General features: G+C 51.4%; 1 protein-coding gene across 2 annotated transcripts in view; it reads right to left on the bottom strand.

Annotated features, from left to right (window-relative positions):
• Positions 1-421: 421 nt before the first annotated feature.
• Positions 422-11,988, bottom strand: part of Pomgnt2 (protein O-linked mannose N-acetylglucosaminyltransferase 2 (beta 1,4-)) — a 14,011-nt gene continuing 2,444 nt past the window's right edge. Inside the window, exon 3 of one of the 2 annotated variants that reach the window (XM_029543633.1) lies at positions 422-2,648. In XM_029543633.1, coding sequence (XP_029399493.1) covers positions 793-2,535 — 1,743 coding nt within the window. In that variant the 5' untranslated portion in view covers positions 2,536-2,648 and the 3' untranslated portion in view covers positions 422-792. The remainder of the gene's footprint in view (positions 2,649-11,988) is intronic. The other variant, XM_021206801.1, reaches the window with a different exon arrangement.

The following is an 11,988-nucleotide window of genomic DNA, read 5'->3' on the forward strand; positions in this document are numbered from 1 at the left end:
GACCAGGCTGCTGCAATCTTGAATTCACAGCAGCTGTGATGACCAACCACGGTCTGGCCCATCTATACCCCCGTCATGGAAATGGGAGGAGCTCATGGGGCCGCACCGCTCGCTCACTGAGGATTTATACGGTCAGTGTCTGGAAGGAGACATTTTCTTTAGTTGTGTAGTCAATGGTGAGTTGCCCTTGCAGACAAAACCTCACCCATATGCTTGTCAGCGACCCTAAGAAACTTGTTGACTCATAAAGACACAAAGGGACTTGAAAATAAGAGGAGTGGATTGGAAAGAGGAAAAACTCGGTGGGTGGGGGCAGGAAAGGTTAATGAGGTGAACAGTATTGAAGTGCATTATAAATATGCCCGAAAACATTGCATGAAACCTATTACGAGGTATAATTCATGCACGCTAATAAGGCATCAGAAAAGACTTGGGCAAGATGTTCATAATCATTTAATGACTGCTCCAAACACACCTGTCACTCAGCTACAGATGACATTCGCAAAGATTATCTGTCTAGCCCACCAACCACATGACCACTGTTTGTAGAGGCCAGGACCTACACCAAGGCCAAAGCAGGAAACAGCATGGTTATTAGCAAGAGCAGATCCCTGGGACCTGGCAGGCACCATCTCTTCAGAGCTAGAGGACTCTGCAAACAGCACAGACCGGGAAGCAGGCTTAGGGCAAGCCTACTCAATAAATAATCACCACAGTTGCTAGCAGAACTGTGGACCTGGGAAAGCTGAGCTGTGAGAGGTGCCCTCCAGAGGCCTGGCCACGGCCTGCTGACTACGTGCTGCACACCAGCACATCTGCAAAAGGTCCCAGGAGGCTCCTGTTAAATATACAGCGGACCCACACCAGGTAGGTGGTAAAAGGTTTGATGTTCTCTGTGAAGGTGTGGTTCTGCAAGGTCAGCATGTAAGGCACATACGTGTTCTCCCCTTGCTCCTGCAGCCACACCTCGTACTTCACTTCCCTCACTTTCAGGTACTTGAGGTTCCACGGGATCTGCCAAGACACAGACAGGCGAGCCTCAGTGGCACCCTGCACCGATGCCTGACATCGAGCCTCCCGCACCTTGCCTGGGTACAGGCTGATTGCCCACCTCTGCCTCCGTGGCCCCGGCCGGCCCTTCACCACACGCCGAATGGATTGCATAAGGGATGGGATATCTACCCTAGTGTCCTGGTAGATTCGGAATAGCCACTCTGGGTTCCGGCAACAGAGATGCCGGGGGACCTCTCGGCTCTGCAGGATGCGGGCTTGTTCAGCCCGGTCCAGGTGGGTGATGCCCCCTTGGTCCCAGGGTCGCTCAGGGTGTGTGACTGTGTTCTCCCGGATCATGTTTCGCCAGGCTACATACTGCAGATCCATGCCGGGCAGTGTGGCCAGCGTCTTATAGGGGGTGTAGTGGTCAGGATTGACAGCGTAAGGGAAGAGTTCAACCACAGTAGCTCCGCGGGGCAGGAAGAGGGCCGTAACCAGCTGGGCCCCGTGCATGCTGACCAACATGGAGGCGTTGCTGACCAGCCGCACGACGTCAGCAAAGGTGTGGTCTTCTAGGGATACTGTCACCGTCTTCATCTGGAACTCTTGTGCCAGCTCCAGCAACAGCTCTGCCTCGTTCAGGATGAGTCTGTTCTGGGTGCGACTGAAGACTAGAATGTATTCCTCCCCCAGGGGTGCCCCCTCGTGGCTCACGTTCAGCCTTTCAGTCATGAAGCGCGTGAACTGCCGGATTTCATTGCCAGAGACCAGGATGTTGGCCTTTGGGCCCTGGGGCTGCACAAAGCCATACTGGTACCAGGTGGTGACCTTGGACAGGCCCACGAAAGCATGGGAAAAGCAAAGCAGTCGGCCCAGTGTCTTGAGCTGCGCACGTAGCAGCGGCTGCTTGGGGCTGAGGAGTTTATAGAGGTCAAAGTGGGCACCCTCGCCCCATCCCTCCATGAAAAAGAGCCGGGCCTCTTGGGCCAGGCCAGGGAACTGCCTCAGTGTATAGAAGAGTGGGAGCAGGTCATCATGAAAGACGTGCATGAGGTTATCGGGGTTGAAGCGGTTGGCGATGAGGGCCACATCGGGCACGAACACTGGCTTTGGCATGAAGCGCAGGGCTGCAGCGGGCAGCTCCACGAAGTTGAAGTACTGGGCATTATGGTCCTCCACAGTGGACAGGTCCAGCAAGGCCGGCTGGAAGCGCCGGGAGCCCAGGTTGGGCAGCATCACAGATGAGTTGCCGTGGAAAAAGATGAATTCTTCGGCCTCATTGGAGTAGCAGAGCCACTTGAAGCGGCAGATGCGGTCCGTGTGGGTGCGGCCTGTGCACACCATGTGGGTGCCACCCTCCATGAGGATCTGCAGGGCCTTCGGGTAGTCGATCTTCATTCCTAGGACTGGATCCAGGGACTGCTGTCCAAGGGCCAGCTCTTCCTCTAGCGTGGCCGCATGCTCCCGCAACCTCACATGCTTCCACAGGACCGCAGCCAGCACTGATACCAGGAGGGCGTTGAATACCGCGGAGAGGTGCATCCTATCGCCACTAGGGGGCCTCAGCGAGACGATGGCTGCTGGGCAGTGCCACAGCCCGGGGGTACTTCACCCATCCATCCCTAAAAGTATACTACTGGAGGACCAGGAAAAGCCTGCAAAGGGTGAGAGAGAAAAGTCAACCCAGCCAGGAGTCACAGCACACTCCCACCGTGTGATTCTTCCACCCTATCTCTTCAGCAAAGCTCCCTGGTAACATGGCGTGAGTCAAATTACAGGCCCTAGGCTTTTTAAGTTTTATTTGTGTGTGTGTGTGTGTGTGTGTGTGTGTGTGTGTGTGTGTGTGTTCATGGGCACATGTTACCTTTCTAATTACACCTGCATCACTCAGCTGCCTCTACCTGGATGAACTCACCGCCCTCTTTCAGTAGCAGCTGGCTGAATCTGTTCTGCCTCAAGGTAAAGTACCTTGTGGCTTCAACAGCCTCTGATGATGCCAAGAGGAGTGTGCTACACACGCTTGTGCCATGGAGGAAAGACATTACCACCACCAGAGCCCTGTAGAACTTCAGCGAGGCACAGGTTTTGGGCCAACTTCTATTTCCAAACAGAACTCCTTACAGTTGTGTAATTAGTGCTCACACTGAGGCCTCTGGGGATCAAGGACCAGGCACATTCATTCACTTGGCCTCCTGGGTGGCCTTTCTTTTGGAATTTAGGCACCTGTTAGTAAGAGCAAGTGTCCTGGCAGCCTTGTCAGTCAGAGGTGATGTACTGGTTGAAATTCTGGCACCCAACCTTTTTCTGATGTACAAAAAGAACCATTTCGTTCAGTTAGGTTTCCCAAGAGGCGAGGCTTCCAGTGCAAGGGAAAGGGTTGGGACACCTGATGGTCAATAAAGGGCGGCATGAGCCACGTGTGTCTGGAAGCACCCTGGGCACTCTCCTGCCTTCATGATTCAGAGTCAAGGCTGTGTTAGGCAGGAGCTCGCTCCTTGAAACAGTGTTTCAAATCTAAGCACAGAAATCTCCAAAAGGAGACAGAGCAGTCAGTGAGTGTGGCTGGGTGCCACTGAGGGACCCTGGACTGGGGCAGTACCCAGCCTTGCTCCCTGGTCTCAGGTTAGGCCAGCAGTGAGATGGTCATTTCTGTCCATGTCCACTCTTCCTAAGGAGTTCCTCGGTGTGTTCACACATCCTCCGAGCCCCTGTGCTGAATCTCCTGGGAACCAGAGGAGGCAGAGACCAGGCCCTTGGCGTGCCAGAGAGCTCACTTCTGGAGTTCTGGCCCAATCCTGCTGTCTAAGAGGCACTGCTCAGACTAGGTGAAGAAGCCAGTCTGTGTTCCTACCCAATGGACAGGAGGAATGGGGTGTCTCATGACAGCCAACACAAGCAAACTGGCTTGAGGGCACAGACAGCGAGAGAGACACAGGAACCCTGATGTCTCCAAGTCTCCTGTTGTGAGAGAACTTTCTTCATCTTTGAAGCCAGACTGAGTTGGGGCTCTGGCTTATCACAGACAGGCACCTGATAGGAAGGCACAGCTTTCTGAGTGATGTGCACAGCCCCAGCAGAACGATGCTGCTCCCATATCCCCGTGACCCCCCCCCCATCTCCTTAGAAACCGCATGACACAGCAAACCAGTTACAGAGCATCATCAGCTTGATACTAGTGCCATCTGCTGGCGAGAACCGGAACTGCAGGAGGCAGCAGGAGACGGGTCAGACACACAGGACTTGGCTGTTTCTGGACCCTCAGAGGATGGAAGGTGTTTCTAGTTAGATGTGGGTACCGGTCCTATGACCTTCCAATATGGTTCTGGCAGAGGGTAGGACAGATATGGAAGGGGGAAAATGGGAATTTCTGAGAGTAAACATTCTGCCAGAACCTCCTGGGGTCTAAAGCATGGGGTGGACTGACTGCTGTTTATAGTCAGGCAGCCCAAACCAAGGCCAAGTAACTGGAACTGAGTGACTGGAACCAAATGACTGAGTGTAGCTAACCCACACTCCTCCCTGCTGGGACTGAGCGAAGGCTTGTTCTCCAAGGGCTCTGAGCTCACCCACACCTAGAACAAAACCCCTGCCTGTATCACACCAGGAAAAGGAACCCCAATTCAGAACACCCCAGCCCATGTAAGAGATCTGCAATCCCCTTGCACAAGTCTCCCTGACTGCTGGCTGGGGGCTGTGACTTTTCCCTGCTGATTTCCCCAACCAAGCCTCATTATGGAGACAGTGTAAAGGCAAATCTGGCCGAGGACAGAGAAGTTCAAACATGCCAGCTCCAATCTCAACATTATTCTGAGAATGGCCTCAGAGCTTTTAATAGACTCAGACCATGAGTCTGCCCCTTAACAGAAGCAGCTTCTGCGGCCCCTCCTCTGCTCTGTCGCCAAGGAGGGAGAGGGCTGTAAGTAAGCTTTTTGGAAACAAATTTGTGTGTGATAAGTGTGTAAACACGTGAGGGTGTGCATGCACATGTGTGCACATGCACATGTGTGCACATGCCTGTGGAGGTCAATGGTCAATGACATCTGTGCACATGCCTGTGGGGGTCAATGGTCAATGACATGTGTGCACATGCCTGTGGAAATCAATGACATATGTGCACATGCCTGTGGAGATCAATAGTCAGTGACAAATACTTTCCCTGATCACTCTCTGTTCTATTTAATTTTTAATGACCTTTTCATTTATGTGTATGAGTGTTTTGCCTGCAACGTATAAGTATGATACCCTTGGAAGACCAAAAGGACATCCAATGCTCTAGCACTGGAGTCACAGATGGCCGAGAGCTGTCATATGGGAACCGAGAACCAAACTTGGGCTCTGTGCAAGAACAAGTGTTTTTAACCACAGAGGGATGTTCTTGTCTGGCTCCCATGCCCAGCCCCAGCACTGGGGTTACAGATATCACAAGCCTCTGTACACAGCTTTTATCAGGGTACTGAGAATTCAAACTTGGGCCACTTTAACAAATGAACCCGGACCCCAGAAACAAACTTCCTCCATGGAAAAGATGCTTGCTGTGGAAGGGACGCACGGAACCACAGCCTGAGTCAGGTCCTTTTCATGGAAAAGATGCTTGCTGTGGAAGGGACGCACGGAACCACAGCCTGAGTCAGGTCATTTTCAGGACCCCTTCTCCCTGGTGCAGGAGTCCCAGGCAAGCAAAAGCACCACTCATATTCCCTGCCATGCTGCTGTGTGCAACAGGCTGGCCCATGCAGTGGGCCTTCCTTCCAGGAGAGGTGAGGAGCACCGTGCCCCCTGAGAACTGCAGAGAGACAGCCCCGCACTCCATCTCCATGAGAAGCCAAGCTCTCGGTGAGTCTTTATTGGCAACCTGACAGAATCTAGAATCACCTTGCAGACAAGCCTTCCCTCAGAAATGTCTTGTCTGCTGAGGCCTGGAGCTGTAACTCAGTGGAGAGCTGTGTTCTCAAGTCTCTCATGACAAAAGACCTTAGCTTTCTTCCTTCATTGTCCCAATGGCAGGCACTGGATGGACGGATGGGAACAGGCCCAACACTGAACATGATCAACCACAGCATGGTGTGCAACCAATAGCAGAATGGACACAAGCCAACATTGCTGAACCAGTATTCCTGCCTGCAGGGGAACACAGTGTGGGTCATGGCTAGCTAGTCTGATTTCCCACTGATCATACGTACAAGTCAGTGTGTGTGTGTACCTGCATATATATACATATATGCATACCCAGTACATAGGCATGTGCAAAATTATGTCTAAAGACATGTAAATTGGGCTGGCGAGATGGCTCAGCGGGTAAGAGCACTGACTGAGCATTTGGTCCTGAGTTCAAACCCCAGCAACCACATGGTGGCTCACAACCATCCATAATGAGATCTGACTCCCTCTTCCGGTGCGTCTGAAGACAGCTACAGTGTACTTACGTATAATAATAATAAATAAATCTTTAAAAAAAAAAAAGGCATGTAAATTGTGTGATAATGTGTGAGAGTGTGTGTGTCTCTGTGTGTGTGTTTATGGAACAGAGTACAGGATCTTAAGTCAATGTGAACAGAACAGGAAGTAAGGTTCTGCATGTGCTAGACAGAAATCTGGAGAACGACATTGCTGACCTCAGAGTTCACTGTGGCAGGGGAGGCTTGAGGCCCCGTAACTCCTGACCTGACTCACAAGTGCTGAGGAGCAGTGACAGCTGCTGGTGGCCCCCACCTGATGCTCCCTCTGCTTCACTGTGACACACGGTCACCTGCAGACTATGCCGAGAACGGGCTTCATGGCCCGGCCTGGTTCCTTTCCCTCTTCAAACCTCTCTCCTCATCTGGGGACTTGGGCACTGTCTCCCTCCTACTGCTATAGCTGGGAACCTTAGCAGAAATGTGGTTAGGATGGATTCAGTTTAGAGGCTCAGCCAGGGCAAAGCTTGACAGAATATGTTTTCTTCTTTTTAAGAAAGGAAACAGGTGATTTAAAACTATGCTCTCAAAGCCCTTAAATATAGGCAGTCATAAGGATGCTTCCCGCTGACCCCAGGTGACATCATTTAACTCTAATGTTGACACCTGCAGACAGGCAGGCAGTGAGGGCAGCATCTAGTGCTGACAGGACTCACCTGGGCATCTAGCACAGGCACAAGCATCCAGGATTCCTAGATGAGAATACAGGCTGCAAACTCACAGATCAGGAAGCAGTTGGAAAGGGAAAAGCAAGGCAGACCACATGACCTGGGGCCTGGGATGGAGGCAGGCACAGCTCAGCCTGCTGAGAGCCTGGCAGGGCAGCAGACATCTGCTCAGAGCCTGGTGCCCACCTGAGGCTGCAGCAGCTAACCTGGGGCCTTAAACGACAAGAACCTCACAGCACTGGAGTTTGGAAGCCCAACGTTAATGATCATGGTTAGGGATTCGACACAGCACAGTCTGTCCTGCAGGTGAAATGTGAAAAGCCCTCATCTGTAATTTCTGGCGACTGTACCTTGTAGACAAGAATGGGACAGCTGGCCTCACACAACCTGGTGTAATCAGGTGTGCATCCGCCCCTAATCCCTGGCCCAAAGAGCTGAAGGAGTGTCAGAAACAGTTGTCTACCTGTCACTCCCCCAAGAGCAGGGCTCCTGGCAAGGTTCTACACAAACATTACAGCAATTTAACTTTAAAAAGCTGTACACATTTATAACTGAAAACGGCAGCATCCTTTCTTTGCACAGAGAAATACTTTAGCTTAAACGCAGCATGTGTTTATTAGTGAACTATGGACACTTTGGGTAGGGCATGGCTGTCCCTTTGCTCTGAGCGGGTAAACTCATCAAACACGCTCCTCCAGGCCAGGTTGCCCTCAGAACAGTCTCCCCCAACCCTCTCATCCCCCACCATCCATCCAGCTCACCTGGTAGCACACAGCCTGGTATGTGTTACATGATGGTTGTATGTGCACCAAAACTACATGTGAACACGTGTGGAGCACACTGGACCTGGAGTTACAGATATTAGTGAGCCAAGAACAAGGGCTCTTAACCATTGAGCCACCTCTCCACCCTTCACTCCTTACCCCATTCATTCTTATGTTAATATCTTGACCTGGAAGAGGCCCCCTTGAACATAGAGCGGGCATGTGAATGCTGTGTTAGCAGCTATTGTGACCATGAATGAGTTCCAACTCCTAAAGGAAAAACTCTCAAGGGACTCGAGTTCCTTTGCTCTGGTGTGATAGGTGATAGCCTGGCTTCTGCAGAAGGAAGGAGGGCTGGGGTGAGCCGGAGGTAGGCTCAGCCTCCCCTGCTGGCCTGCAACCCTCTCACTAGGGTATTGTTCTCTACTGATACAGAAGTCCGCTCACAGCCTGGTGCCCACCCCTGCTTGACACAAATGGGTCCCTGGAAGCTGACTCAACCTCCTCTCTGGCGACAGAGCAGCATCACTGTGGTCACACACAGGGCTGAAGATGGGAAAGGAAGAGTGCTCACGCAGGGCACAACGAATGTGATATTCCAAGTCCTCAAAGTGAAAGTACAAGAAAAAAATAAAACTCAAACAATTCTTATAGGGACTACTCAGTCCCGAAAACATCCATGTCACATGGGACTTAGACCCTAGGAGATGCCTAGGGTAGGAGAGACAGTTATGAACACGAAAGTGTCCCGCACACACAGGTACAACAGGAGAACCAGGGAAGCTCTGCCTGGAGGTGAGTGAGTGAGTGAGTGAGTTCTGAGCAACAGCTTAGAGGGGTATGGGTTGGTTGTGTCCCTGTGTCCAGCTCTCCTGACTGTCCAGCAAACCACAAGACCTCTAAGTCTTGGAGCACCTTCCTGGCCTAAACAGAGCTCAAGGCATGCACAGTTCAGTGGGAACTTCAGGGTGGAGACAGCAGGGGGACGAGGCTGGCAGAAAGCCTGGCTTCACCATAGAAACCCTCAGGTTCAGGGGAAACTCAAAAAGCCCTACACAGGCAACCCCGTGGTGGCTGTCAGGCATCCAGGGAATCTGCGGCCTGCCTTAAGGACAGGAGAGTGGGGACCAGCCTCAGCTTGGGTTTCCCTGGGTCGCATCACTATGGTGTCTCCTCTGTCCTAGTGATGCTGCTGTAGCTTACGCCCACTCTGGTCACTGGGTGCAGGGTCCTCTGCTTCACCGCACTGACAGTCTTCATTTATATTACAGATGATGAAACAGAAGGTGTTCAGGCTCACACGAGACTTCAGGATAAGACCCCTGCTCCTGGGGGCTGGCTCCAGTGTCTGCAACCTGCAACCACCTTCATCTTCTGGTGAGAAACCACCTCACACTTGTGGAGAGTACAGAAAACCTCTGCTTTATCGTTGTCCAGATCCTTCCCTAAGTCAACACATTTATCACGCTCTGTCACATATAAACTCTTTCCTGAACTATTTTAAAATAAACTAGATGCCAGGTGGGGTGGCATATACATGCAACCCTAGCATTTTGGGGCGGAGACAAGAGGTTTAAGACCAGCCTGGCATTTTGGGGCGGAGACAAGAGGTTTAAGACCAGCCTGTATACTTAGTAAGACCTTGTGTCAAACGAACCAAGAAAATTCAGCTGGCATCGTTCCCTCTAGCCATAACTACTTAAGTCTATATTTCTCTTGTATCATGCAAATTAAGAAAATTAATATTGATACTATTTCTGTCAGTGTGTGCTATATCCAAAATCCAACCCGGGATGAGAAGTCACCTCTTACCTCCCTATCTGGGACAGTTTTTTTTTAAAGTTTTTTTGTTTTGTTTCGTTTTGTTTTTTAATGTGTATGAGGGTTTCCCTTGCATGTGCATACCATGTGTATGGTATCCATGGAAGCCAGAGAGGGCGTGGGACACTCTGCAAGTAGTTACAGGTATTTATGAACCACTGTGTGGGTGCTAAGAATCAAACTCTGGCCCTCTGCTAGAGCAATAAATGCTTCTAACCTCTGAGCCATCTCTCCAGCCCCAACCTTAACAATTTTTAAGCCAGACAGATATTTTCTAACATGTGCTTCAATGTGGGTTTACCTGGTGTTCCTTCATATCAGAGTCTACACACTTGACCCCTGAGTTCACTCTATGAATCTTTGTAAGACACTCACCTTGAGTCAGCCTGGGTGGGGGAAGGGTCTAGAAACTGTTCCCTATATAGGACAGTAAAGGGACAGGCCACTTCCCTGGAGAAAGGAAGCCCCAGGACCCCTATAGGGTTCTAGAGCTTGCTCCAGAGGTGGGGTGCAACTCTTTCTATGCACGTGGCCCACATACGAATGGGATTCTTTCAGTTGAGCCTAAGAACCCATGTTTTAATAAAACTCCCAGGTGATTCTGCCATGTTCTCAGTTTCAACGTGAAATTGTCCTACATCATTGTGAAGCTCCACAATCCTCTAGATCCAGCTAGGATCCCTGCCCACTAGATCTCTAGATCCAGCTAGGACCCCTCCCCACTAGATCTCTAGATCCAGCCAGGACCCCTACCCACTAGATCTCTAGATCCAGCTAGGACCCCTCCCCACTAGATCTCTAGATCCAGCTAGGACCCCTCCCACTACTCAAGGCTCAACGCCACTGACCCCAGCTTTTGCTAACGTGACATTCAAGCTGAAGTTCCGGAACAGTGCAGACGGAGGCAGCGTCCACTCTTGAAACTTTCTAGAAAAGCTACCCCAGCCTATGGAGACACGGTTACTAGTGGCATGAATGCAGTGTAAGGTAAGACCAGGTAAGAGGAGGGTGGCCTGAACAGCCTCCAGGGAGGGGCACTGGTGGGGCCATGTCATCCTGCTGGCCAGAGGAAAAGGTGAGCCCCTTGAGAAAAGCCTGGACAGCTTCTCTAGGTCCTTAGAATAGCTGCTGCATCACCTCCCACACAGCTGTGAGCAGCTCCCGAAGCCACCTCAGGGTGTGCCCTGGTCCCTGCTCCAAACCTTCACTGAGGTCCCTGGATATGGCATGAATGAGATGACAATCCACAGAAAGCCTGCGCTACCATGTCAACAACGGTAGAGACTCACTGGGCAGGCCAGAGTCGTGACCTCCTTCCTGAGGTGTGACTCAGGCCTAGTGGTCACTGCATGACAAGGAATGCCCGCTGCTCTTCTAAAGAGTGGAGAGAAAGACCAAGTGTTGGCACGAGGCTACACCAACACTTATTGCCACAGGCATCGTGGAAGACCTGATTTACCTATAGACACGCTGGGCCTGAGGACAACACTGGCAAGAATGAGAGAAGGCAAAGAAATTGAAAGATTCATCCTGGCCAGATCAGGGAGAGATGGATCCAGCGCAGAGGGGTAAGGCCACTTCAGCCACCACCTCGATTCATCTGCTGAAGCACAGCCCCGGGGTGGGGGTGCTGGGGTTTGAACTTGGGCCTATGACTTAGGCAAACCACCGAACTACAACGCCAGACCTTCAGTATGAGAAAACGGCACCTTGAGGTCTTACAGCCCAGCTGCATGCTATCTGATGGAATCTCCAGCACTGAACAGGACAGAATTCACAGCAGTGAAGTTTTCTGACTCAAGGGCAGAGCAGATGTGGAAGGCTCTGGAAACAGGGACCCACAGGCCTTTGATGGTAACTTAGCAACTCAAGGCTTCTTGCTGTAATTACTCTCACCCAGCCAGGCAGAGGAAACACCTGGCTGTGGCTGGTGGCTTCGGAAGTTGTGGCTATTCTCTCACCGTAAAGGGTCAGGGTAGCAAGCTGGGGTGACAATTATTCCCACTCCTTTGGTGCTAGGCTGAGAAGGTTAAGCCATCAATGCACAATTACAAAACCACCACCTTTTACAACTGAAAGAGCCCTTGAAAATGGATTCTCCTGAGTCTTTATAAGTGAGGTCTCTCAGGCAGCGAGGGATACAGTGGTTGCATGGGAACTCAGCACTGGACTCCCTCACCTCACACCCAAAGCTCTGCTCCCTAAACAGGGTTCTGCTGGAGATGCACACGGCTCTCTCTCTCTCTCTCTCTCTCTCTCTCTCTCTCTCTCTCTCTCTCTCTCTCTCTC

Source organism: Mus pahari, chromosome 10 (assembly GCF_900095145.1).
Source record: "Mus pahari chromosome 10, PAHARI_EIJ_v1.1, whole genome shotgun sequence".
Classification (NCBI taxonomy): domain Eukaryota; kingdom Metazoa; phylum Chordata; class Mammalia; order Rodentia; family Muridae; genus Mus; species Mus pahari.